This window comes from Scomber japonicus, chromosome 14, assembly GCF_027409825.1.
Source record: "Scomber japonicus isolate fScoJap1 chromosome 14, fScoJap1.pri, whole genome shotgun sequence".
In the NCBI taxonomy this organism is placed as follows: domain Eukaryota; kingdom Metazoa; phylum Chordata; class Actinopteri; order Scombriformes; family Scombridae; genus Scomber; species Scomber japonicus.
In genome coordinates, this window is record NC_070591.1 from 20,014,142 (window position 1) to 20,038,263 (window position 24,122).

At 40.3% G+C, this 24,122-nt stretch overlaps 1 protein-coding gene across 1 annotated transcript in view; it reads right to left on the bottom strand.

Moving 5' to 3' along the window:
* Positions 1–24,122, bottom strand: part of dst (dystonin) — a 105,341-nt gene that overhangs the window by 5,994 nt on the left and 75,225 nt on the right. The window contains exons 56-92 of the mRNA XM_053333182.1: positions 20,732–20,893; positions 20,364–20,534; positions 19,910–20,076; positions 18,926–19,085; positions 18,376–18,702; positions 18,131–18,215; positions 17,393–17,634; positions 17,077–17,283; positions 16,772–16,891; positions 15,784–15,891; positions 15,478–15,696; positions 15,177–15,380; positions 14,404–14,635; positions 13,997–14,223; positions 13,781–13,903; positions 13,582–13,683; positions 12,899–13,000; positions 12,359–12,532; positions 11,476–11,631; positions 10,918–11,115; positions 10,220–10,348; positions 9,470–9,640; positions 8,191–8,346; positions 7,633–7,839; positions 7,264–7,383; positions 6,438–6,607; positions 6,190–6,349; positions 4,864–5,058; positions 4,653–4,781; positions 4,194–4,337; positions 3,602–3,790; positions 3,344–3,473; positions 2,970–3,133; positions 2,698–2,860; positions 2,453–2,607; positions 2,293–2,367; positions 2,083–2,100 (exon numbers count right to left, since the gene is read on the bottom strand). Of these exons, the coding sequence (XP_053189157.1) occupies positions 2,083–2,100; positions 2,293–2,367; positions 2,453–2,607; positions 2,698–2,860; positions 2,970–3,133; positions 3,344–3,473; positions 3,602–3,790; positions 4,194–4,337; positions 4,653–4,781; positions 4,864–5,058; positions 6,190–6,349; positions 6,438–6,607; positions 7,264–7,383; positions 7,633–7,839; positions 8,191–8,346; positions 9,470–9,640; positions 10,220–10,348; positions 10,918–11,115; positions 11,476–11,631; positions 12,359–12,532; positions 12,899–13,000; positions 13,582–13,683; positions 13,781–13,903; positions 13,997–14,223; positions 14,404–14,635; positions 15,177–15,380; positions 15,478–15,696; positions 15,784–15,891; positions 16,772–16,891; positions 17,077–17,283; positions 17,393–17,634; positions 18,131–18,215; positions 18,376–18,702; positions 18,926–19,085; positions 19,910–20,076; positions 20,364–20,534; positions 20,732–20,893 (5,961 nt within the window). The remainder of the gene's footprint in view (positions 1–2,082; positions 2,101–2,292; positions 2,368–2,452; positions 2,608–2,697; positions 2,861–2,969; positions 3,134–3,343; positions 3,474–3,601; positions 3,791–4,193; positions 4,338–4,652; positions 4,782–4,863; positions 5,059–6,189; positions 6,350–6,437; positions 6,608–7,263; positions 7,384–7,632; positions 7,840–8,190; positions 8,347–9,469; positions 9,641–10,219; positions 10,349–10,917; positions 11,116–11,475; positions 11,632–12,358; positions 12,533–12,898; positions 13,001–13,581; positions 13,684–13,780; positions 13,904–13,996; positions 14,224–14,403; positions 14,636–15,176; positions 15,381–15,477; positions 15,697–15,783; positions 15,892–16,771; positions 16,892–17,076; positions 17,284–17,392; positions 17,635–18,130; positions 18,216–18,375; positions 18,703–18,925; positions 19,086–19,909; positions 20,077–20,363; positions 20,535–20,731; positions 20,894–24,122) is intronic.

Below are 24,122 nucleotides of genomic sequence, written 5' to 3' on the forward strand. Positions count from 1 at the left end.
AAAAGAATTTGAGATTGTAGATATTTTTGAAGCAGTGTCATCATTGCCTAGTATAGTTTGATGCATCTCTCATACTTAGATAACTCTTTGCAACATTTTAGTGCCCAAATGAATAATCAGCTGATATTTCATCATCTAATATCATACAGTCTACAGTGTCAGCCAAACAACTAATGTGTCAGTCAGGCTTTACATTAATGTTTGTTATATTAAAATAATGAATTAATTTATATGAATTACTGTGCTATAATATAAAGCAGCAGCACAAATGTGTTTTCCACAGTGATGACTATCAGTTTCATAAACTTTACTGTCAGCAGTAACAGTAAGATCAACAAACTTAAACAACTTTTCATTTAAGTAATATTTCAACTAATTTGGTGACTGCAGTGTTTATATTCTATCGTTGTCCGGCATCAGTTTGCTGCCATTAGTGCAGGTTGAGCCTGTAAAAAAGACATTAACTGAAGGCACATCATTACACCACCAGGAGGCACTGCTGCATAATAATTTTGCTTCATCGGACCGACCACACATACCAAACATCAGAACACTGAAAATCAAGCTTTGTGATGAGCCTGACATGGAGGTGGATGGTTCAAGCTTCATGATGTGATGCAAGCCAGAAGTCAGCCAGTTGGATGTGACCGTGACAGCATTAGCACAATAATTCACACGTGGACAATCACAGCTGCATGCATCTTAAGAAAAAACAATTCTACATCATAATCAGACGGACAGACAGCAATCTCCTGCAATCGAGCACTTTGTTGCACTTTCTACAGCTACACGTACGACTCAGGATGCATTGACACTGATGCAGATCCAATGCAGCTATCTCCAACGATACACTGAGAACAACATGAGGAATGGTTCAATTCATTTCTGTCTAAACCACCAAGGTGTAACACGCAGACATGACCAAACACTGATGACCCTCCACTAAGTGCCTGTCACATCATAATATCTCTCAAACTGGTACAAATCTTGCAGTCTGTATGATAATCAGAATGATTCAATGCCACTGGTGATTTTAGTGATCAGATACATTAAAGGTGATGGAGTTTGAATAATGATCTGGAGGAAAAGAGGCACAAGAAACACTTTAAAAATAACCATTTACCAGAATACAGCTTTCCAAAACAGCAACGTGTAGGTGAGGGGTAAGATTTTGATTTTCCCTGTTTGCTATTGTCTCATCGCCGATTAAGGAGTCATGTAAGCAGTGAACCAGACCAAACTGTCAAAAGAATTATTTCAATTCATTGTTGTGTGATACATCAATACAAACTGTAAACCACCACTATCCCATCTCACTCGCACCTCCCATTATTCATCTTAATCCAACAAGCTTCAGAAAGCATGTGGCGTATGAACCCATATCAGTAATGACGTTTACATTGCAACATGCACTTTTAAAAGAAACAAAAAAAAAAAACCATATGAACTCAGGAGGCAAAATGAAATGCAAATAATTAATTGAAACCACCAAGCTTGCCCAGCTATGAAAATAAATTAATAAACAGTGTCAGTTACACACAAAAAAAAAATCAGCCAATGTTGAGGTAAATCATTCCCATGATATTGAAGCTTCAAAGACAAGCACACATAAAGCATTATTCTCCAAACTGCCCAGCTGATGAATTTATGCCCATGGACCAATAAAAAATATGGGCTGGAATGGTATTGGCACAGTAATATTGTATTTTCTGAAACTCAAAAGCAGACATATAGACAAAGTTTAGGTTTTTCTATGAACAAAAACTAACCCTAATAATTAAAAAAAATACTAATTTCACATAAAATGTCTACTGTACACACGAACACTCATATTAATTGAACATTTACTATTGTTTTTACTGAAACATATTGTTTTGTAACTAAAGCACACTGTTGATTTCAATAAAAGAAGGCCACAGATCGTTATTTCTTTCTACTTCTGAGTTCCAGTCTGTAAACATCAGCCAAGAATCTGGGCAGAGCGTTTATTAGAAAGCAAACATGGTAAATGAAACAGGACATAAGGCTTGGTAAGGCACAGAGACAGAAGAATAGAACGAGGAAGAGTTCTTTCATATGTACCTGGTTTCCAAGGTAGAACTGGTGATGTGAAGAACAATAAAAATATATAAAGGTTAGAGCATTCGGCAGCGATAGAATGCAACACTTTGTAGCACATTCAAATACTTACCTTCCACAGGATCTGCTTTAGTGTTTAAAAGATTCTATATTTATGGTATTTGTTTTATGAGATGTCTCTTTTCTCTTAATAAAAGGTTAAAATCTGCTTACCCGATATTTGTTGGCACCAATTTGCTCCACTTGGAATCGTTTTGGACATTTGCATTTTGCCACTTGACGTGTTACCTACAAACAAATTTTATTTTACCATAATTGTATAAACTTCATTTCACACATTGAGAACTGTAAATTCAGGACATGTTCATATTACCTCATCTTCAATTTTGTCTGCATCTGTTAATGGTTTGTAAGCGTCCTTGTTGGGATGAAGAGCTGCAACAAACTCATAGTAATCGATGTAGCCATCACCGTCCCTGTCAAATATGTCTGCCACAGCACTCATCTCCAGACGACTGGTCGGGAATTCTAGGGAGAATCCATTAAGTGTTAAATATGACCATTTTTCCAGCTGCAGTACATGCTGTTCAGTTGTGGTTTTGCACGCTGGACACTTACTGGAAGAGAGAATGCCCTCTATGAACTCTTGTCGGGTCACCTTGCCATCCTGATCTTTGTCAATGCGGCGGAAGAAGTCCATGACACGAGACTTTTTATGGTTCATCCAGCGCATGTAGCGCTTCCGCCACACATCAAAGTCAAAGTTGGCAAATTCTTTCAGCTGGACAGATACATAAAGATGTTATAGTCAACCAGAGAAGCAGAAGTTTGTGGAGTAAATGCGTGAAAGCCTTTGAACAGTGTTGAGTTAAATATGAGAGCTGCATTACCTCCTCCAATCTGTCTAAAGCATCATTGAGTTTCCTCCTTCTGTCCAGAGCCAGCAGCCACACGTGCTGCCACTTAGTGACAAGCAGGTTGACCCGGGGGTTCTTGGTTTCAATGGGAGCTTGTGTTGCTGACGCGTACATCGTTTGTGTGGGAGAACGTTTTCCTGTAAGTGAAAGACAAACACTTTTAAAGTGACTTTAAAGTGTTTTGTTTTTTTCTTTAACAATGTAACCTAGAGGAACAGATAGTCAATGACATCATTCCAGGTGTTAAAATGCACAAGATGCGGATATCGCGTCACCCTGCAGTGACTCAACACTTGGCCAGATGGCTCGGGTCACGCTCTGCAAGGGGGTGTTTGTGGGATACATACTTCCAGTTCTTCCTTTGTCGAGCACAGGGATCTGAGACTGGATTTGGGGTTCCACTGCAGCCTTCCTTTTGTGTGTCTTTGTGATTTTGTCAACATCTGGTTGCTTCCTGGTCATTTCCTCCATGAACGCCTGCAGAGTAAAGCAACAATTGTGGAATTACTATTGCGGTATAGTTTGTTAATCTAAAATTAAAAACCAAATCCCATTATTGTAACAGAAACTATGCTATAATTATGTTCAGCTGTAATTTCATTTACCTGGTGCTCAGCTATGAGGCCTTTGACCTCCTCAAGCTCTTGCGGAATTGTCTCCTTGTCCTTATCGTTAAGGTTGGACTCGGCCCACTGTAGCCAGGTCAGCAGATTCTCCAGCAGTTCCTGAGTGGCTAACAGCTCACTGAGGGCCGTGGCCAGTCGCTGCTGGTGCTGCCTGGCCCAGGCTTGCACCTGCAACCACAACATTAGACACATTATTATTCATATTCAATAAAGACAGAATCATTCCTTTTGTGTGATCAGGTTAAAGCTAAAGCTACAGCAGGCCACTAACAACACCACCAACCTACATGGTAACAAATCATCTTCAACGTGTCTATCTAGGTATTTATAAATTATAGTAGTGTTGCTGTTTAGGTAGCGATCTGTACTAATTAAAACTCATAAATTATGATTTGTCACTTCTTTTGTTGTAATAATCCTGATGCAGCTCTAATTTAGTGATTCTGGCTAAAGAGAAAGAGAAGAAGAGAAATTATTGTATGGTTTGCAGATTAACATAAGAATTACGTATTTGTGCTCTGTCATAACTGCGGGTATGATAGAGCAGACAGACATGCAGCTGCTGACTGACCTCTTCAAACCGGGCTTTAATGATGGTGTTCCAGTGTTTGATGGTTGTGATAGAGTCTGGATGGCAGATGGTCAGAATAGCCTCCCCCATACTGGTTGCTTTATTTAGAGCCACTCGCTTTTCCTCCAGTTTCTTCATGAACTCCTTTAAAAAGCACACAGAAAAGAGTTTAGATTTAGACAACAAAAAGTGTGTCATGGGGCAGTTTTAATATTGACGCTAGAGCTGTTTCACTCAGATGAAATCATTCTTCTGTTTGACATGTAAAATAACACAGGATTAGACTGCCTGCAGACATGCCACACTTACGGAATTAGGATAAAGTGGGTCTTTACTGTTTATCCAATCAGGAGACTTATTTAGAGAAGAATGTATAACCTAAACTGCCAAAATATTCTTTTTAGGTATAAACTAATATTTGATCTTGAGATAAGAAATATAAATATCTGCATTGCTTGCCTTATGTTGGTCGATAAGTGCTCGCAGAGCCTCCTCATCATCAGGCAGGCTGCCATGGAAACGCAAACTCTGCTCTGCCTCAGCCAGCCACTCCAGCAGGATGTGAACTGTAGAGTGAAACTCTTCAGCCTGAAGCCAGAGGACACACATCAGTCAGACTCATTGACTCATTTACCATTAAGTTATAATGACTGTAGGGGTAACCCAGTACCTGACACAGGGCCTGCTCCAGCCGAGCCTGCTTGGACACTGAAAGGTTGCACACCGTCTCCCAGCGAGTGCTCAGCTCCTGCATCTGGACTTTGACCCAGGAGGAGTCATCATGACTGCTCTCAATCAGCTCCTTGGCTGAGCGTTTAAGAGCTTGAACACTGACTGTCCTCTTTCCCAGCTCCTTCTGGAAAACCTGCAGAGCACAGTCAGTGAAGGACATGGTCAAAAACATATATCCACATACAGTCCATCATACTGAACTGAGTTCGAACCCATTCAGTACAGAAAAGTAGCAAAGTTGCAATTAAGTACTTTAACAAACGGTCAGTATGTACAGTATGTAACAGTATAAACAGTATAATGTACCATGTAGCTTAATTGGTGGCATAATGCAGTATGTGTGTGTATATGAAGTCAGTTGTGCAAAAAGATTATGGGGGCAGTCAGACAGCTTATGGGGGATATTTACTGGACTAACTCAGGATCTATTTGCACAGTGATGAGCTGAGGCCTAGTTGGTAGAGTTTGCAGGTGAGCTTTCCTCATATATGTGCCCTGTTTCTCCAGTTCAGTCAGGACAGAGTGAAAAGCCAGAGAGATAGCATCCTCTGTGGATCAGCTCTATAAGCTGGTGTGAGTCAAGTGAGGCAGGGCTGATGGCTTGGATGTGGGAGAAGATGAACCTTTCAAAGTACTTCATTATTGTTGGTGTGAGGGCAAACAAACAATAGTCTGTCAGACTGCTGATGTTTTGTTTTTTTCAGCCACACCACTATGATGGCTGACTTCAAGCACTTAGGGGCTGTTGTCAGAGAGACAGGCTGAAGATTATTGTCTCTTAAACTACTTTGTGCAGTTTTGTTAAATTTTATAGAAAATTTAAAATGCTAAACTAACTAATCAACAATGATTATTGTATTCCACTTCATGTCATATATGTTTTTGTCTGTAGGTATTTCAAAGCCTCCATAAAATCCTGGCATATATATATTATTCACAATTTGAATGAAAAAAAAGTTATGCTGTTGTGATGTTATGCTGCTTTTGTGCAGAAAGAACAGGGACTCTCAGTAGAAAAGCACTACAATGCATTTTGTCGCTTTATTTCTAATCTACCCCTGAGGTATTTTAGTGGCCTTTGTTTTCTACTGTGATTTAACAGTTAGTGATGAAAGAAAAAAGGGTGATATAAAATATATTATATTAAAAGATATTAGTAGTTCTGTGAGGACCAGGGATTCACTGCGAGACAAAAAAGTGGGACATTTTGTGTGTGTGTGTGTGTGTGTGTGTGTGTGTGTGTGTGTGTGTGTGTGTCTTCTACCTTGTGGTTGTCTATGAGGTTGAGAACCAGGTCTATGTCTCCATGTACCGGCTGGTCCTCAGCCAGCTGAGGTTCCACTCTGTAAAGCCAGTCAATGAGAGCCTGGAGAGCATCTGTAAACTGGCCGGAGAACAGCAGGGCCTCCTCAAGCTTGTTTTGCCTGCAGAGGAGCAAATATCATTGACACTGAATGAAGAGGTCCTCAGAGATTTGAAAACAGGAACAAACATGGGAATATGTATCCTTACCTCTCTATTGACTTGCCACAGACAGTGTCCCACTTGTCCCTCAGTTCGCTCAACATGTCGTCCAGCTTCTGCTTATCATCCTGAAGAGAGGTCTTGTCTTTCAGGGCCCGCCCTGTTCGAACAGTGGTGTCATACACCGAATGTTTGCTTCCCAGAGCTTTTTGGAAATCCTGCATATGAGAAACATTGTTATCAGAAAGCTCCTCATATTTACTGACCATCTGCATGAAGAAAACTACCATATTTTCTTAATATAAGTTTAGTAGACTGCTCTAAGTTTATATACAGGGTTACGGTGAACCTTCTGGAGGGATTTTAATTTTTACTGTTGGCATGTCAGATAGTATCCTTACTAGTGTGTGTTTAGTGATCAAGAAGACATGAGGGAAACAAACAACAAATAAAAAAATAAAAAACAGGTCAAAAACTCAAGAGCCACTACTTTACAGAGATTAAAAGTATCCAAAAGCAAGGTCACCCCTAATACATTTGGCCCATCCAAGGATTATGATAGGATTAGTACAATCTCTCCACACAACACTGCAGAGACAACAAGAGGGGAGTGGATAGCCTGTGATGCAAGCAAAAGCACAACTAATGCATTCTGCATACTGTAATTCTTATTAATAGGTTTCACTTTTGCCTGCTTCCACCCTCTATTCATTACAAGTAAAGGCACAAATATGGTCCATTAAATGGCTGTTTCATAGTCCAGATTTCTGAAAAATGGTCTGGATGCAGCCATTGTTGAACTCTGCTGTACATAGTTTAAACTTTTTATTCTCTCTCCAGTAAGCTGTGATACTGTAAGTCGATGCACCATCACCTTGTGCTGAGAGAGCTGCATCTTGATCTTGTCTGGATCGTTGGCAATTTCCACCTCCGAGTCCAGACTCTTCTCAGACTCTTCCAACCATTCCATCAGTTTACTCCAAGTTTCATGGAACTAATGAAGGATAAAGAAATAAACACAGTGTAGAGTGTTTTGAAAATGGTATGATTTCACTTGATTTATCACCCGGTCCTGTTTAACATTCACATGATTAAGTTTAGAGGCTCACACGAATGAAAATGCGCTAATAGGCTACAAACAGAACATGAAACAGGCTTAATATATTTCCAGAGCTGTCGAGTGATAACAGTGGTGAAAAATGCATGCTTAACTGACTTACTAAAATATAGACACATGCAGTACCTGTTTTGCCCTCTTCCTGGCATCATCCAGCACACGTCCTCGCTCAACTGACCGCTGCACCAGCTTCTCCCAGCGGCCTTGCACGCTGAGCAGCAGGTTCTTGATCAGCACCACATCCTGTTTCTGGCTGAAATACTTCAAATGTGTGCCAGTCTTGTCCAGTTCAATGATGTGATCCCTGTGGGAGTTCACCTCCGTCACGAACATCTGCATGCATGCACAGGAAAGGTGTGATTCAGATCAAAAGGCAACATCAGCGATCATCAGCAGAGGTAATGTAATTCATGTGATTAATGTGCTAATGAGCTATTGAATGACAAACAGGTGGACACATTAAGCTGTTGTTGGCCTGATGACAAGCTGGATGGTGAGATATTAAACCACCATGATACATATATTTATAATTATTCACTTAATGAAAAACTTAGACACAGTCATAGCAGTTGAATACAAGAAAAAGCTGAATGACTTATAATCATGCACAAAAATCTAAATTAAAAGACATGTTTCTTGTCATGAGCAGACACTGTCTGGCCCTAGACTCGGTACAAACATTACCTTATGCTCATCAATCTGAAACATGATGGTCTCCAGTATGAGGGAAGCAGGGGAAACCATGTTGAGTGTCTGCTCCGCTTGGGTTAACCAGTTAATGAAGTCCTGCAGAGAGTTGTGGAAATCTGTGGCCAGTGTCAAGGCTTCTTCTAGTTTCCCCTGTGGACACGAAACATCATCAAGTTCAATATTTAGTGGTGAAAATAATCCTGCTTTCTTTTTTTCTCTGCACTATATGACTGTACTGTTTCTACACTTTAATTGGAAAAAGAAAACAAAGTGCTATTATAACCTGTATCATATGATGAAAACAAACCACTCGGTTGCTACAACACGAGATAAAGAGGGGAAAAAAACAATTACACTTCTCTTGTGCCAAACATGACCTCTGTTTAAACAGAGGAAGTTAATATCTCTGGAGAGGCTGATGGTGAAGCAGAAATGGAATGATGAGCTTTTAATTGAATGAAAGAAACATCCATGGTAGCTCCATCGCTGAAAAACATCCGTTTGTCAAAGCCAGTGATTGAGGCTCATCACATGACATTACTAACATAATGAGAGTTATGGTTTATAATGTGTTTCCACTCATATTATTGGGATCCTTGCTGAAAATGAAATTATAGTATAATTGTGAATACTTTTTATTATTAGAATACTGTTTTTTACTTGAAAGACTAGAGAAGTGTCACGTTGCAGTGTTTGACCAGCAGCTGCAACTGTGCAGCTTTAAGATTCACCAGACATTGAAATTCTGGGAACAGAACCAAAGTAAATAGGAAGCAAAATGTTACAGCAAACTTCCAAGCAACAAGAATGAGGAGCTCCATATCTGGAGTGAAAATGGCAAGGAATAGAGGAGGTATCTTTACATCATGTTAAATGATGGTGTTTATTTATTGTAAGTGACAAAAGTGAGAAAATATTGTTCTTAAGTACAGTAAATAAGGATTTTAAAGTGGTTTAAATATACGATTAACTCTGTTATGTATTTTATGGACTAACCAACTGTTCACAATTGCAACCTAAGAGACAAGACTACAGTTTTCCCTGCTGACTCAGACAGCAACTGGCCTACTGTGATCTACAGGGTAACCACATCCTGCGTGTTCATGCCAGCACTCTGTCTTTACACCATTCATTATCAGCACTTGGATTAGAGGCTTACGCATATGGAGTCATGGCTCAAGTGTATGTCAGCGACCTTTCACAGGCACCTAAGACTGAGTTATGAACCCTAGAGCAGTGAAAGCCATTCAGTGTACGTTTACCAACGGCATACCTTTCTTTCAGTGACCTTCCCCTGTACTGTTTCCCATTTCTCCTTCAGGTTGGCAAGGTCCTGCTCTGTGTTGCTGTCAGGACCCTCAGGTGTCAAGATGAGCAGCTGCTGACCCTTGTTCATTAGCTCCTGATACAGCTCCTCCTTCACCTCGAAGGCAGAACACAACTCCTGCAAGAAAACGGACACAGTGATATTAAGGAGAGTGATGCTCCTGTCAAAAAGTTAAAACAACTCGACTTTAGTTTTTCTGTAACATTTTTCAGTGTCTGCAGTAGAATTTGTCATTGGCTGGTCCAAATCTGGTCCAAAAATGGTGAAAGAATGATGGTAGTGACGCAGGCTAAGACTTAAAGGCATGTTCCAACAAACATTTAAACAGTATAATGTTGCTAAAATCTAAATGGTAAAAGTTATTGCTTTCAAGTAATCCCTCTGTTTTTGGTTCCATAAAAATGTCACTACTGGTGCTGCTTCAAGGAAAGCCTGCTGTGAAAGTGCCTTCACTTTCTCCATTAGAGAAAGGGAAAACAAAAGAGAAAAACATTCCTAAATTCATTATAGTCAGACATGGCTGAATCAATTTGAAACACTTTCAAGGCATTTTGTCATCTTCTGCAGGGGGATGCAAGTAGTGTATTTTGCAGTGTCATTTAATTTTCATGCTTGAGATAAAACACAGAAAAGACATAGTGGTCTCCTTACAAGGCTGCCATCTGTATGCAGCCTTTCATATTGTTAAACACATACCAGATGGGCGTTAAGCTGCTCCCGGGCCGTGTCTGGTAAGCCTCCCACAGCCTTTGATGCCAACAGCTGACGTTCTGTGTCTTTCAGCCATTGCTGCATATCTTCTATCTCACCATGGAAACCTTGGGCCTACAACACAATACAACCTGAGTCAGGACAAAAGGTGTCACACATACTCATTGTTAAGAACCTATGGCTCAGAGAGAGGATGTCTGAGTTATTAATTCCTTGGATGTATTTAGCTACCAAAATTGGGTATCTGAGATATTCAGTGGTATACATTAAAATGCCAGAAATGTAATAAATGATTTTTTTGAAAATTTACAGGGTTTTTTTTTCTTTTCATGTCACAATCAGAATTTATCATTACATTTACTGGGTACCACGAATGAATAATTATCTTGTGTAGGATTGTAGGATTGGATTACTTGGCACCCAGCAAACAAACAAACAAAAAAAATGGCCCTGTTCTTTACTAAATTCCTGACTCTCATACATTCAACTGGGAAACATTATGTGTTTGAATAAACTCTTGAAAACGTTCTTGAATAAAAATCTAAATCCAGGAGATTTTTTTATGCTCCTTAAATCCCCCTCACATCAAAGCACCCCTTTAAAGTTATGAACAGAAAACTCCATAGGATGCAAAAGGAATGAGGAGGGGAGAGAGAAAGAACTTCGTTACTGACATAACATACCTGAATCAGAACGCTTTCCAGCTGCTGCTTTCTCTGCGCTGTCTTCTCCTGGATGGCTTTCCACCGCTGGTTCAGGTTCTCCAGTTTGCTCTGCAGAGCTGAGGCTTCCTCTCCAGCGCTGGATTCCACCAGTTCATTACCTGCTTTGTTCACAGTCTCAACTGTTGTTTTATGAGCGAGCACATCAATTTGGAGAACCTGAAGAGATGATAACGACAGAAAAGTTGAAATGGGTGGATAGATCTAAATCATAAAAGACAAAACTAATTCTGTGTATATGTTCTAGAAAAATAATAAAACAGAAGACATTCCTAACTGTTTTGAATTGTGACATACTGATCAATACTTAAAATTGACTAATTAAAATGAACTATATTATTGTATAGTATTATTGTATTGTTATTATATTGGAATAAAGGATACAACAAGGGAGGATAAATCTGCTCTGTGTTTGTTTTATTCTCATGGATTAAAATTAAATGTAAAGTGTGGTCATGCTTGTTTGGAATGAGCATGAAAGGAAACAACAACACTGTGGTGAGTAAAGGTTTATCGTACATTGTGTTTGGCGAGTTCTATCTCGATGGCTTTAGGGTCTCCTCCAGTCTTCCTCTGCTCATTGAGCAGCTCCTCGGTGTGGCTCATCCATGCCAGCAGTTCATCCAATGCGTGCTGGAACTGGCCCAGAGCCAGGAGGCCTCCCTCCAATTTGTGCTGGATTAATGGCAGATTAAACCATTAGAAGCTGAAGAGAATGAAATCACTTGACATGCACACAGCACAACATGTCCAACAGCCTTTTTGAGTCTCTGTTGATGTATTTGTTTTACATTTTTCCCCTCTTCAATTTAGAAATTAACTACAGTGGTGGGTTTCAAGTGGCGTTCAAATATAATGAATTAAAACAGTGTCTATAATGCATTATAAAATGATAATATAATGTATTACAACTATATAAAATGATATGCTATCATCCTGGCAAATTAAAGTCAGTAAGTGACCAGCATTTACGAAGTATTCAGATACATGAATTTATAAGTTATTAAAAAACAGGCTTTATAATCTATTATGATTATCATTATAAAGAATTATGAATATGTATGTATTTACTGCTTATAGCTATAATTATACAGTGTCATAAACAGATTATAATCCATTTAAAATATGTTTAGAATGCATTATAGATATTGGGTGTCATAAAAAGTGTTACTGGGTTATTATATATTGTATTTAAAAAGCATATGACCAAAATGAAAAAAATGTGTGAATATAGTTTTTCCAAATGTAAATGAGTCTAAAGCAACTTAAAAAAAGGACATTGGCATCCACAGAGGAAAGTGCTATTAAGATCAACTTCATAACAAACTATCAGTATATTCTTATTGTGAATACTTGTAATTTTTGGGTGAAACTTTCCCTCTTTGTGTCTTCCCTGTCTGACCTGTCTGCTGATGATCTTTTCATCCAGGTTGTCCCACAGCATCTTGAGCTCAGACATGGGCTCCTGAATGGCGCAACGATCGGCCTCCTCTGTCACCTTCTTCAGCAGGAGGCCTGCCTGGTGGTTCAGACGCTCCATCTCGATCTGGAGCTGGTATGCCTCTGCTTTGTACTCCTAACACACCAGCATATACAGTAATACACCCTTTCAGTCACTACAAATACAAAGTCATACAGACAATATATCCCACCCTACCAACTATATCTTTTCAGCACAATATTTGTCTTGTTGTACATCAAAGCCACTTTAACTACTCTGTAAAGCTATTTTTATAGAGCTTTTGTATGCCTAGGGCAGTTTCTCCACTAAGTACTCATTGTAAACACAGCTGTTATTTGACACTGTAGATACTGCAGTAAAAGCAGATGAATAATTCAGAGCAGAAGTTAATTCTCATGTTTTCAGTGTATAGCCTAAGAACATTCTGCTGCTGTGTGTAAGATTGGTTATGTTTATATAGAAATAAAAACAAGACAGTACCTTGAGTTCAACAATCTGCTGCTTGACAGTTTCCAGGTCTGTGCCTACAGGTGACATTGAATCCAGTTTGCCCTCCAGAATATCCACCCAGTCAAACATACCCTGCATACAAGGTGGGGGAAACCATTGTTACTGGGACAAAACCAGGTATAGTGCACAGGGAGTCATGTTTCACATTTCACTGTCACGTTATGAGCTAAATCTTCCGAGTGGTCTGTAGTAAATCCAAGGATTATTAAAGTGATTTTTAAAATTCAAACCTATTTAGATGAGCTTTACACACATGATTAAAAGTTGGATCTAAATAAAGCAAAGTACTGTGGCTGGTGTTTATTGTTTCAAAATGAATAGGTCTCTCATAAAATGTTGCATCCCTTCAGTCAACTGCAATAAAAGGCACTCTAATCTGTGTTTAATTGCAGGGCCTTAAAAATGTGTCTGTCTCATTTGTGAGTGTGTTTAACTTTAAAATGCATTAACACGTCTCAGTTAACAAGTGTATTGTCCTATAGCTCATACGTCAAAACAAATAAATGAACTATAATTTTAAATGTTTATTGTTTAGGAAAAGCTTCATCATGACATGGTTTTCAAACTATAATAAAAAACCATAAAAAAACCTGTATATATAATACTATAATATAAACACTTATTGTGTCTTTGTTTTTAGATGATTATTTCACCTGCAGTCCATCTTGGAACTGCACAGCAGCCTGCATGGCTTCTTCCAGTCTCTCTACCCTCTCCTTCCACGTCTTATTGAGATTTTCCCACGCTGAGTTCACCTGGAAAGGTGACAGGAGTCCCTCACAATGAGTCACATGCAGCATAAACACTCATAAGTATTGAGCCAGTAAAATCATTTTTAATATAATCTGTTACCTCATCAAGGCTTTTCTTTATCACAGGTTTATCAGGTTCTCCACAGGCAGTCATAAGCTCCTCTCCCTGGTTTCGAACTGTGTCAAGCTCCTCCTGAAGCCCATCAATCTCCTCTTTAAAACCCTGAAGAGATAAAAAGCAGTTTTAAGTCAAGTTTGAGTCAGGCTCAATTCTCCATTAGCTGGATGATCGCTTCGTCTTTGGCATCTATCTGACCTCCACAAACTCTTGCTGCTGTTTGACCACTGAAGGATCGACTCCAGGCTCCTCTAGCTCCCTCAGCAGGTCCTGGCTGTCTTTGATGGTGGCGATCAGAGCGCAGTGGTCGCACCAGAACTTGTCGGCCAGGTCCATCACATCCAACAGCTTGGCCTCCCGCTCCTCCAGCAAGGCCTGAATGTCGTTCCAGAGGAAAACCATCTGGTCCATTTTGTCTTGGACAGCTTGTGGGGAGAGAGGAGTGACAGTTACTATGAATACACAATAAGTCAAACACACCTAACATTGACAGGTTTAATGGGAAGACATTTGTTCTATTTCTTTTGATTCTTGCTTTATTATATAAAAAAGGAAAGGAAATGAAATTACATTAAACAAATAAGACAATACAATATGTACTATACCTTTGGCAGATATGTCCTTGTCTGCACCTTCAGATCGCGCAATCATCTCTTCACCTCGCTGCCTCAGCATCTCGTAAGAAGGTTGCAGCTTTTCTAAGTCCACAGTAAGGGCCTTATTTTCAGTAATCTGCTCCTTGATCTTGTCCACTTCAACTGAGATGGAAGGAGGCTGATGAAGGCGCTCGGCGATCCGCTCCAGTGATTCCAGCATTGGGTCAATTTTATCATGGAACTGGTGGCAAATGAGAAAAGAAAATATATCTTTGTATTTATATATATTAATATGTTTGCAGAAAGCTGGAAAATATTTGGCTCAATTCAAAGAATCCCAGATAGGACACAATCCTATCAAATTAATCTGTGAAATCCAATCTGAGGGATAACCTCTCTTAAACATATTTCTGTATGCAAAAAAGAGCTGAAATCATTTGTTGAATAATCTATTAGTTGATCGACTGAAAATCATCTAACTAACTTACTAACTAAATAACTAACATAGTTCAACTATGTTAGTTATGAAGAAAACAACTGCTAATAAATGAGTGAGATTAATTGATAATAAAAATTCTCATTAGTTGCCTTAGTTATCCTGAATTAATTAAGTCTTTTTTTAAAAAGATGCAAAAAGGACAAATTTAGTTTAGTTTAGTTAGTTTTTTTTAAATGTAAAACTAAACTAAAAGATTATCCTGGATGGACAAGGCACTGTCAACAAAAACTGTTAAAAATTGTTTACCAAGAAATATATATTTATCATGGCAACTGTTGGTCACCTGAGTGGATTTGGAGATGGCTTCATCCAGTGTTGCAGCTCTCTCCTTGACATCAGCCTTCAGTTGGGTGTAAAGCTGGTCAGCAACTGTGTACTTCTCTCTGATGGGCACTCCCTCCACTGGGCTCAGTTCCAGTAACTGAGGCCCAGTCTTATTCATCTTGTCAATGTGTGGCTTGTGCTCAGCAATCAGCTCTCGCATTTGCTGTAAAGGACAGGACACATTCAGTTTTTCATTAGTTGCTGCCAAAGCTTTTGAATAAAGGTGTCGAACCGAGCGTCTGCTCCTGTTGGCTTCTTACCCGTAGCTCCTCCTGCTGCTGTCTGAGTGTCTCGTACTCGATGGCAGGTTGGGGCAGCTGGCTGAAGGTGTTTAAGATTTCTTGAAGCCATGGTGACAGCTCTTCATAGGTCTCCCAGAACTGGCTTGCCAGAGACTGGGCGCGCTCCAGCTGCAGACAGCGTTCTGAGTTCAGTTGACTGACGACACCATACTTCTCCAACAGAGTCTGGGTCTTGGCCTGATAGAAAACCAAGAAGATATTTTTATTTAAGGGATGACAACCAAATACAGCCAACCCTTAAATCTGAAATCCATCTTTTTTCACCTTCACAACTTCTTTTTCTTCTGGGTTTTTGATGTTCATGATGGCCTTTCCTGTTTTCACGATTTCATCCACAGCATCTTTGTGCCTCATGATGTCCATAGAGAAGATCTGGAAAATCAGTAGAGTGAGATTGGCTGGACGTTACAAAACAAAGCACTGTGTTTACTGTATTTTGGGCCTGATTTACAAAGATCCCAATAAAGGGTACTAAATTGCGTGTGTAGTGCAACAGATTGTGGGTGATCTACTAAGAATAACTGCTCAAATGACAACAGGTGCAGACAACAGTATTTAAATGATAGTTTTGTGTGTCCTAATGGAGAGTTTGGACAAGCAGAAAGCCTGCAAGTGCAAAATTAAATTTGATTCCACGGAATTAAAGATTCTAGTGGAAGAGGTTAACAAAATATTACCAGAAAAAAACGCTATATGGGACAGTATCTGTGACAATGTCAATGATGTTAGTGAAACCAGAAATATTCCACTCCAAAAATATTAACACGGGTGGAAAAAATCCGTCCTGTGCGTATTTAGTCATTGTGCCTCCGTCTCCTCCCCTCCACAGTGACAGCAGTCATCTGTGCGCAGTGCACAGCCAGTTAATACCTGCCCTTAAAACTTATTATTTATAGACGCAGTTACAGTCAACAAAAATTACTTTCAAATTTGGTAAATCTCAATGTGTGTGCTACATTAACATATTTGTATTTTCTCCTCCCTGTATTTTTGCACACTGGGGTTAAAACGCCCCATATTGCACATTCATTATGTCAAACTTACTAAATAGACAGCACTTATTATCTTGCACATTGGAAAGACGCAAGCCTCAGTGTGGCGTGTTAGTAGATCAGCTTGCACATTTCTTTGCGGGTGATGTCAAGTTTTCACACGTTTGTACACACGCAAACCTTTATTAAATCAGCCCCTTTGTGTTTAGATGGAGGCCTGTGTGTATCCATACACATACTGTACTGTATGACGAGCTAACCTTCTGTGCTTGGAGTTGGGCTGTGGTTTGATCCTGCTCCAGCCTGATCTCGCTCACCGACAGCAACTTCCTCTCAGCATCAGTCAGCCAAGCCAGTTCAGTATCTGCAGCTTGTTCAAACTGGAAACAGACAAAAACACTCAGTTACTGATGTATTCCATTCTTGAAAACCTAGTTTAGTTTAGTTTGATTCATGCAGAATAATTTCTAATTAGAAAATAATTCCATTTAAGTAGAGAAAGGGATACATAACAAAACAGAGAAAAGCCAAATGAAAAAAAGCTGTTTATTAACTTCTAGCTCACCTGCTGTGACTTGAGTATGTTGGCGTTGATCTGGTCGACCTGCTGGGTGATAGAGTCACAGACGGCTCTGTACCGTTCATTATTCTCTGTCACTAGCTTGTCTAGACTCTCACGAGCATGCCAGGGGATCAGATCCAGGAGAGAACTGCTGAACTCATTCAGCTTGTCAATCGCAGGTTTTTGATCTTTGGTCTCCTTCAACAAGGCCTGGACAAGATTGGTATGACACACAAAAAGCACACATTTCAGCATGATGGATGTGGATCACTGTATGTTACAGGTAGGACTGATGAGGCAACACATATAGTACTCGTACCTTCTGCCTGTTTTGTGCATGAATGAGCTGGTCGCCGAGTGGCTCCTGATCAGCAAATGCATGAATCTCAGCTTCTGCTTTCTCTAGCCAGGATCTCAAGTCCTCGTGGGTATGCTGCAGCTTTGAGGAGAGACTCAAAACCTGCTCCAGTGTCTTCAAAACGTTGTTACTCATAGAAATGATCTCAGCATACTTTGTTTTTATTCCATCCAGTTTGCCTTGGATAACAACCACCTCATCACCTACAAACAGAGAAAGAATGTTGATATGTTAAATATAGGTAGTCTTATTTCTGCTTTAGAATAGCAAGTATAGCATGTTGCTAACATGGCTGTACATAAAGTACAGACCAAGAACACGTGTCATTAACAAATAAGCTAGCATCTTGTAAATTTCTGCCAGTGATGAGACATGTTTCACCTTCAGAAGACAAAAACTGTGTTTGAGATTGTACATTTCTGCACATTATGAACTTGGAACATGCCAAATGAGAGCAAATGCAAGTTTCTAAACTGATTTTAACAAATGCCACACTTTGTGCCCAATTACGAATCCTTTGACAAGGAAATAGGTTGCCGCATTCTGAAAATTAGATTTCAGCAAATTTTGTCATTTGCCTACTTTTAAACTGCTCACTAAATAAGAGCTGGACATCTTATGATGTGTATTACAGAGCCAGAATTGTTTGCTGAGAATCTACTTTATGCTGTGATAAGAAGGTCATAAAGTCAGACGTGCCTGTTGTTTGCTTCAGTAGCTCCATCCCGTTAGCGATGGCTTGGTCAACATTCTTCTTCCTCAGTTCAATATCACTTTGTAGAGTCTGTAAAGGAAAAACACCACCTTAGAAAGTCATAGAGAAAAACTTTCCATTGTAGACAAAACATGGCAAATACAGTAAATCACTAAAACCAACTGAAACATGATTGATGCAACTTAAATGGAAGGACAACATAAGGATGGGCCTGAGGAGGAGTGTGTACCCGTTGTTCTGCCAGCTGATTTTCAAGAACGTCTATTTTGTAGTCCTCCACGGACACTTCATCCAGCTGCGTGTGCACCTCATTGAGCCAGTTCATGAGAGCCACTTCATCCTCTCCAAACAGCTGGGCATTCACCAGAGCTTGCTGCAGCATCTCAGCTTTCCTCCTGCAGCGCTCCTGGAGCTCAATGTAACTGGCCTGGGTGGCATCCAGCTTGGACTGGATAAAGTCCTTATTGTCCACTGAGGTCACAGTTTTGAGCATCTGACCCAGACTGACAACCTGAAGCAGGTCTTTACTGTGATTCATAATCTCCTCCTCTAAGGCCTGACCATGGGGGATGGAAAACAAACCAAGGAAAAATGACAAACAGAAAAGACAAACAGAAAACAAAAGTATGAAAATGAAACTTAATGAAAAACGGAATGGGAAATAATGAAAAGCAAAAACTGAAAATCACAAACAGGATAAATAAAACTGAACTCAGCTGAATGTAACTCATGAAAGGATCTGAAAGCATATGGTAATGATGTAAGACGATGGATTTTACCTTATGTTGAGAGATCTGATCTTCCAGCTTAGACATCTCCGTACCGATTGGTTCAGAGTTGGACAGGTGTTTCTCTGTGGCGGTGAGCCACTCGCTCAGGGGCTCCAGGGTCTCATGGAACTGCTGAGTGACCACTAAAATGCTCTCTAGTTGCTTGTGCCTGACATATTTATGAAAATAACAGCGACATAAGAGATGTGGGTTAGGAATAAAGTACAGACATCCCCTTTTAATCAACAGACTGATAAGCAAGTTTAATTCATAATATATTTCAAAATATTTCTGTTATTTTGCAACATTCATTGGATACAAACAGCTCCAGTACTCCAATATTTTCATCATGAAGTGTCATAACTTTGCAGTAGGAGAATCTCCAACTTTTGTGAAAACATTCAGTTAGACTTTAATCTCCTTGCTGTGATGGACAGAGCAACTTTGAACGAATAGTTTGACATTTTACGAAATGTGCTCATTTACTTTCTTGCCAATAGTTAGATGATCATTTTGACATCCTTTTCATATAGTTATGAAGATTTTGTCCCAGGGTCTCCCATTAGATTTTTGCTTTTAGATATTTCATTACAGAAATTGTATGAAACTCATGACCAAAATGGTCATACATTCTGTTATTGTGTTATTTGAAGATGGAAATACAGTGAAAATAAAATTACTTTTTAAACTGGGGGCTCCCTGGAGAGTCCACAAGGACCTCCCCTGACCCCACTTTGAGAACCACTGGTGTTTGTGGTAAGCTAAGCAAACCAGCTACTGGCTTTAGCTTTACATTTATTGTACAGATGTTAGAGTGGCATCAATCTTTTTATCTCCGTGTGAAGTATTCCTTTAAGCTTAAGTAGGAGGAAAGTAGTGAAATTGAAATATTAATTAGGTACTTTAGATCTTTGGCAAACTTTTCAATAGCAACATTAACACACACTATTGCATTTAGAAGGGTGTTTAACATTACAGTGTTAATATACAGACCTGTTTTCAGCCTTCTTGAGCAGAGTGTCCCACCTTTGGCCCAGGCATTCGATCTCTTTTGCAACCTTCTCCTTATCCACAGACTCTGCCAGTTCTGCAACCTTCCCTCCCTCTTTTTTTATCAGCTCCACTGTTGGCTTACGGTCATCCAGCAGTCTCTGTAAGAGCTGTCAAAGGCAAACAACTTATTAGGCGCCTTTAAAGAGCTCTCACTGCAAGCACTGCTTGGTGGTGAAAAACCGTAAATCTAACAGGCACAAAATAAATACCCATTAAACTCAAAGCTTTGTGTACCACATTCATGTTTAACAATGGGTGTCAATTAAATAAGATGAATGGCAGAGTTATAAGGTCGTGTGGAGTTAGTAGTGTTGAAGTGGAAAGACAAAAATAGAATTGCTGGTGTGTTTTACGCATTTGTGTTTATGTCTTTGTACCAAATGATAAGGCTTACTTTCTGCTCTTGTATCTGCGCCTTGACAACTTTGAACTCTGCAGAGGGGGGTTTTTGATTGGCCATAAGCTCCTCCGTGTCAGTCAACCAGCTGAGCAGTGACTCCAGAGCATCCTGGAACCTCCCACAATGCAACAGGGCTTCGTGCAGCTGGGCTGAACGCTCAGCAATCTGCAAACCACATGGTAAATATAGATGTCACCTGTTTTAAAGCCAACTTCAAACTCAACTCATTATCGATAATAATATAGCAAATAGTAAGAATGAATGACTCATCTTACTGCTACCCACTCTTTGTGTTTTTTACTAATGAGCTCTATTCAAAAGTAAACATCAACCAGTTGGACCAGTCGTATATGACAAATAACCTTTTTATTGAGGGTATTCCACTTTGTGTTGACGTTCTCCAGGTCATCCTCAAGCTTCTTGGTGTTGGTACCTTTGGCAGCATTTTGGATCAGGCCCTGGCCTAGGGAGCTGATGTCCTGAAGCTGCGTCTGCAATGGATCAATCTCCTCTTTCTGGAAAGCCTACAATCAACAAATGAGAACAAATATTTTATAAGTGCTCAAATTACAATATCTTCAGTCTTATTTGAATTCTGCAAGTTGGAAATGATGGTTAAGATTAATCTAAATTTCAGGGTTTTTGTTCCTACTGTAAAAGAAATGCATGATTTGTTTACAGTTAGTTGAATTACAACAACTCTCCCTCTCATGATTGTGTAATCTTAAAAGTTACGCTTTCTGAGAATTAATTGTCACAACATCACCTCAGGTTTAGTGTTTCCATACAGCTGACATAAATACCTCGCTAACCTGTCAGCATCTTTTTTCTAAGAGCAAAGTACATCTAACAATTACACACAGCTGTACATCTTCACACAGACAAACTTCCAACCAGGCTAGTGAGTAAAACCTAATGCATTCATGTAATAAGATATTTAAAGAAAACACTAAGCCAGCAGTCAGGAAAAGCTCATCGACATGAGCGTATCATCAACATGTGCTCCAACAACTAATGAGTAAAAATGTAGAAATAAAGGAAGAGGCTATTTTTGGGCACCTGTGGGGAGAAATAACCCAAAGGGTCCATTTCAGGACATGTAGTGATAGCGTTCAGAAAGGCCTCTATCTCTCCTGCATGTTGGAATGTCTGTAAATTTTTAGGAAGACAGGCCTCCACCGACTGCAGAAACTCCTCCAGCTCCTCCATGTTGTATTTGGACGCTCCTTGTTGCACAGTACATGGTTTTGTGTGCTGGCGGCACTCTATGGGTAGAGTTACAGAGTTTCCGTATGTCTCAGGCTGTGTCACCACCACACTAACCAACTCACAGTCCTCCTGAGATGACACATCCTCTAACAGCTCAGCAGTGGACAATTCATCATAGTCTGTTAAAGTCCTAGAACGCCACCCAGAGCTCTCGTTTTGAGTCCTTGTGACTGACCCTGAAGATGACCTGCCTGTGGAGTATTTGTATTCTCCGTTGCTCAGGGTATCCTTTCCATTTAGATCCACCACACCAGACTTTGCCTGTCTCCGCTCCTGGACTAGGCTGCTACTGTGGTAAAGAGACCGGTTATCCCGAGCAGGTGAGAAAGGAAACTCCTCCTGCCCTGAGCTAAGAGATCGCCCTGTTTTCAGGTCTCCAGACATATGCATTGCCTCTGAAGATGAGAGACTTCTTGTACCAGGGCCTCCTCTCTTGTGGGATCGATGAGCGTGACGCTCCCTCTCCACAGTGGGGCTGTACAGACCTGAATCCTCCTCAGATGTCAGTGAGCTGGTCATACTCTGTCCTCTCCTGCCATTGATCAATCCTGGCCTCTCCGTGCTGGCGGAGCACAAAGTTCCACTGCGGCTGGCGTACTCGTCAAGATTTGTGGGGGCAAAAGTCCGCCATGAGCGTCGATGATGAGGATGCTCCCTCTTCTCTCCTCCCTGCAGACGTGACTTAGGCAGCACTGCATCGGTCGCTCTGATAATGTTTCCATTGAGTTTCATTCCATCAAAGACCGCACGCTCATCCAGCATGGCAGGTTTTCGGGTTTGGAACTCAAATGAACTGGAAGCAGAGAGAACCCCGTTTCCACATAGGCTGCTGAGGTCTAATGTGCGGTGTGTGTAGGGAAGGGTGCCTGTGAAGTGCCGGGAAGAAAGGCTGCCTTTAGAGCCCGAGTCTATCTGCTCGTTGAGCCTGACGGTGTCATAAATGGATCTCTGGGGCACATAGCAGTCATCAATGTTCAGGTCCTCCTCCTCCCCCTTCCCTACACAGGAAGGGTTTTGTCTGAGGCAATCTGGTCTGCTCAGCGGTTTCCCCATGCTAAAACAATTGTCTCTACTTACTAAAAAGCAAAGACTACAATTGTAGTGAAATGCATTGAGGTATATGTTGCTTTAGTGCATGCTAATTACTGAAAAAAAGAAAAAAAATTGTGAGCCATTTATATAAAGAGCAACTGTGTGCAAAATAACAGCTTTTCTCCTCCTTTAAATGAGAAGATAAACAAATACTGAAAATGTTTCACTTATGCAAAAATTAAATCTCTAACAGCTCCTGAAGATGTTCTCTTATATATATTATGGTGCACAATTACATAAAAAAATTGAAGGCTTAAGAAATTCAAATGTGTCAAGCAATATTTAAAAAATCCTAAAGAAATTTTAGGACTGTCTAGCAGCTTCAAAGTCAGCATCAGGAATGAAAATCCAGTCTTTCAATACAGTCACCTATCCCAACAATATTCCTCCAGGCTCTTCTCCGTGCATTGCCAAAACTTAATCACATTTCCTCTGGTCCAAAGTGCTTCTTTTTCCCTGATATCCTTGCAGCATCCATGCGAGTTAAAGGACAATGTTCAGTGCAAAGTAGTGAGATATCCACAGACAAATCCGGCAGGCTCCGCAAAAACTGTGGGCAGCTCGGAAGAGGGCTGGTACTCCTGGATAAACAAAATAGCCTACCCTTTCTCTCTCATTGCTCCCCTCGCAATGACAGACACCCTCCTGGCAGAGGGTTTCATGCCCCGCCCCCGCTCATTATTCAGACAACATCTGCCACAACTCCATTTGTGCTTAGAGCCGCTCCGGCACATGTTGATTGGTAGACACATGACCCCCCCCCCTCCACCTCCCCGCCTTCTAATTCCCCCCTATGTCTGCATGGCCCATATGACTTCACTTCTAAGCCATCTTCTGCATCCTGACACAATCACTCACTTTTCCTCTTTTTTTTTCTTTCAGTGACTGAGGGAACAGGGAGGAGAAGTAGTACGTACTACTTTACAAAAAAAAAAACCTAGACCAGCAGGCAGCAGCAGCTCCCACTCTGATGACATCACACTGTGCAGAAATAGATACATATTTCTCTTTTTTTCCCTTTTTGTCCTCTGTTTTCTTCCTGTGGATGGTTGCTGTGGACCCTGCAGATATTCTTAATTACTGTGGAATGCTGCGGGAGGCACAGGTCGCAGGTAATTTAACACCGACAGCTCTGCCAAGTGCATGAAGGGGCTTTTTATGTCTAGTGACCGGAGTAGGAGAAGAAAGACGAATAGAGGAGATAATGAAAGGAATTTATTTTTGTTTCCTGGATTTTCTACACCGCAGTAGTTCTGTAAGGGGCTGCACAATCCCAACTTCTTTGTCCAGTTTTGCATGCATGAGAGGAGACGGAAAGAGGATGTTGGCAGAGATAAATAAGCAGTTAAGATCTGGTTGGATTTAAATAAAGGATGTTCAGCCACTGAAACC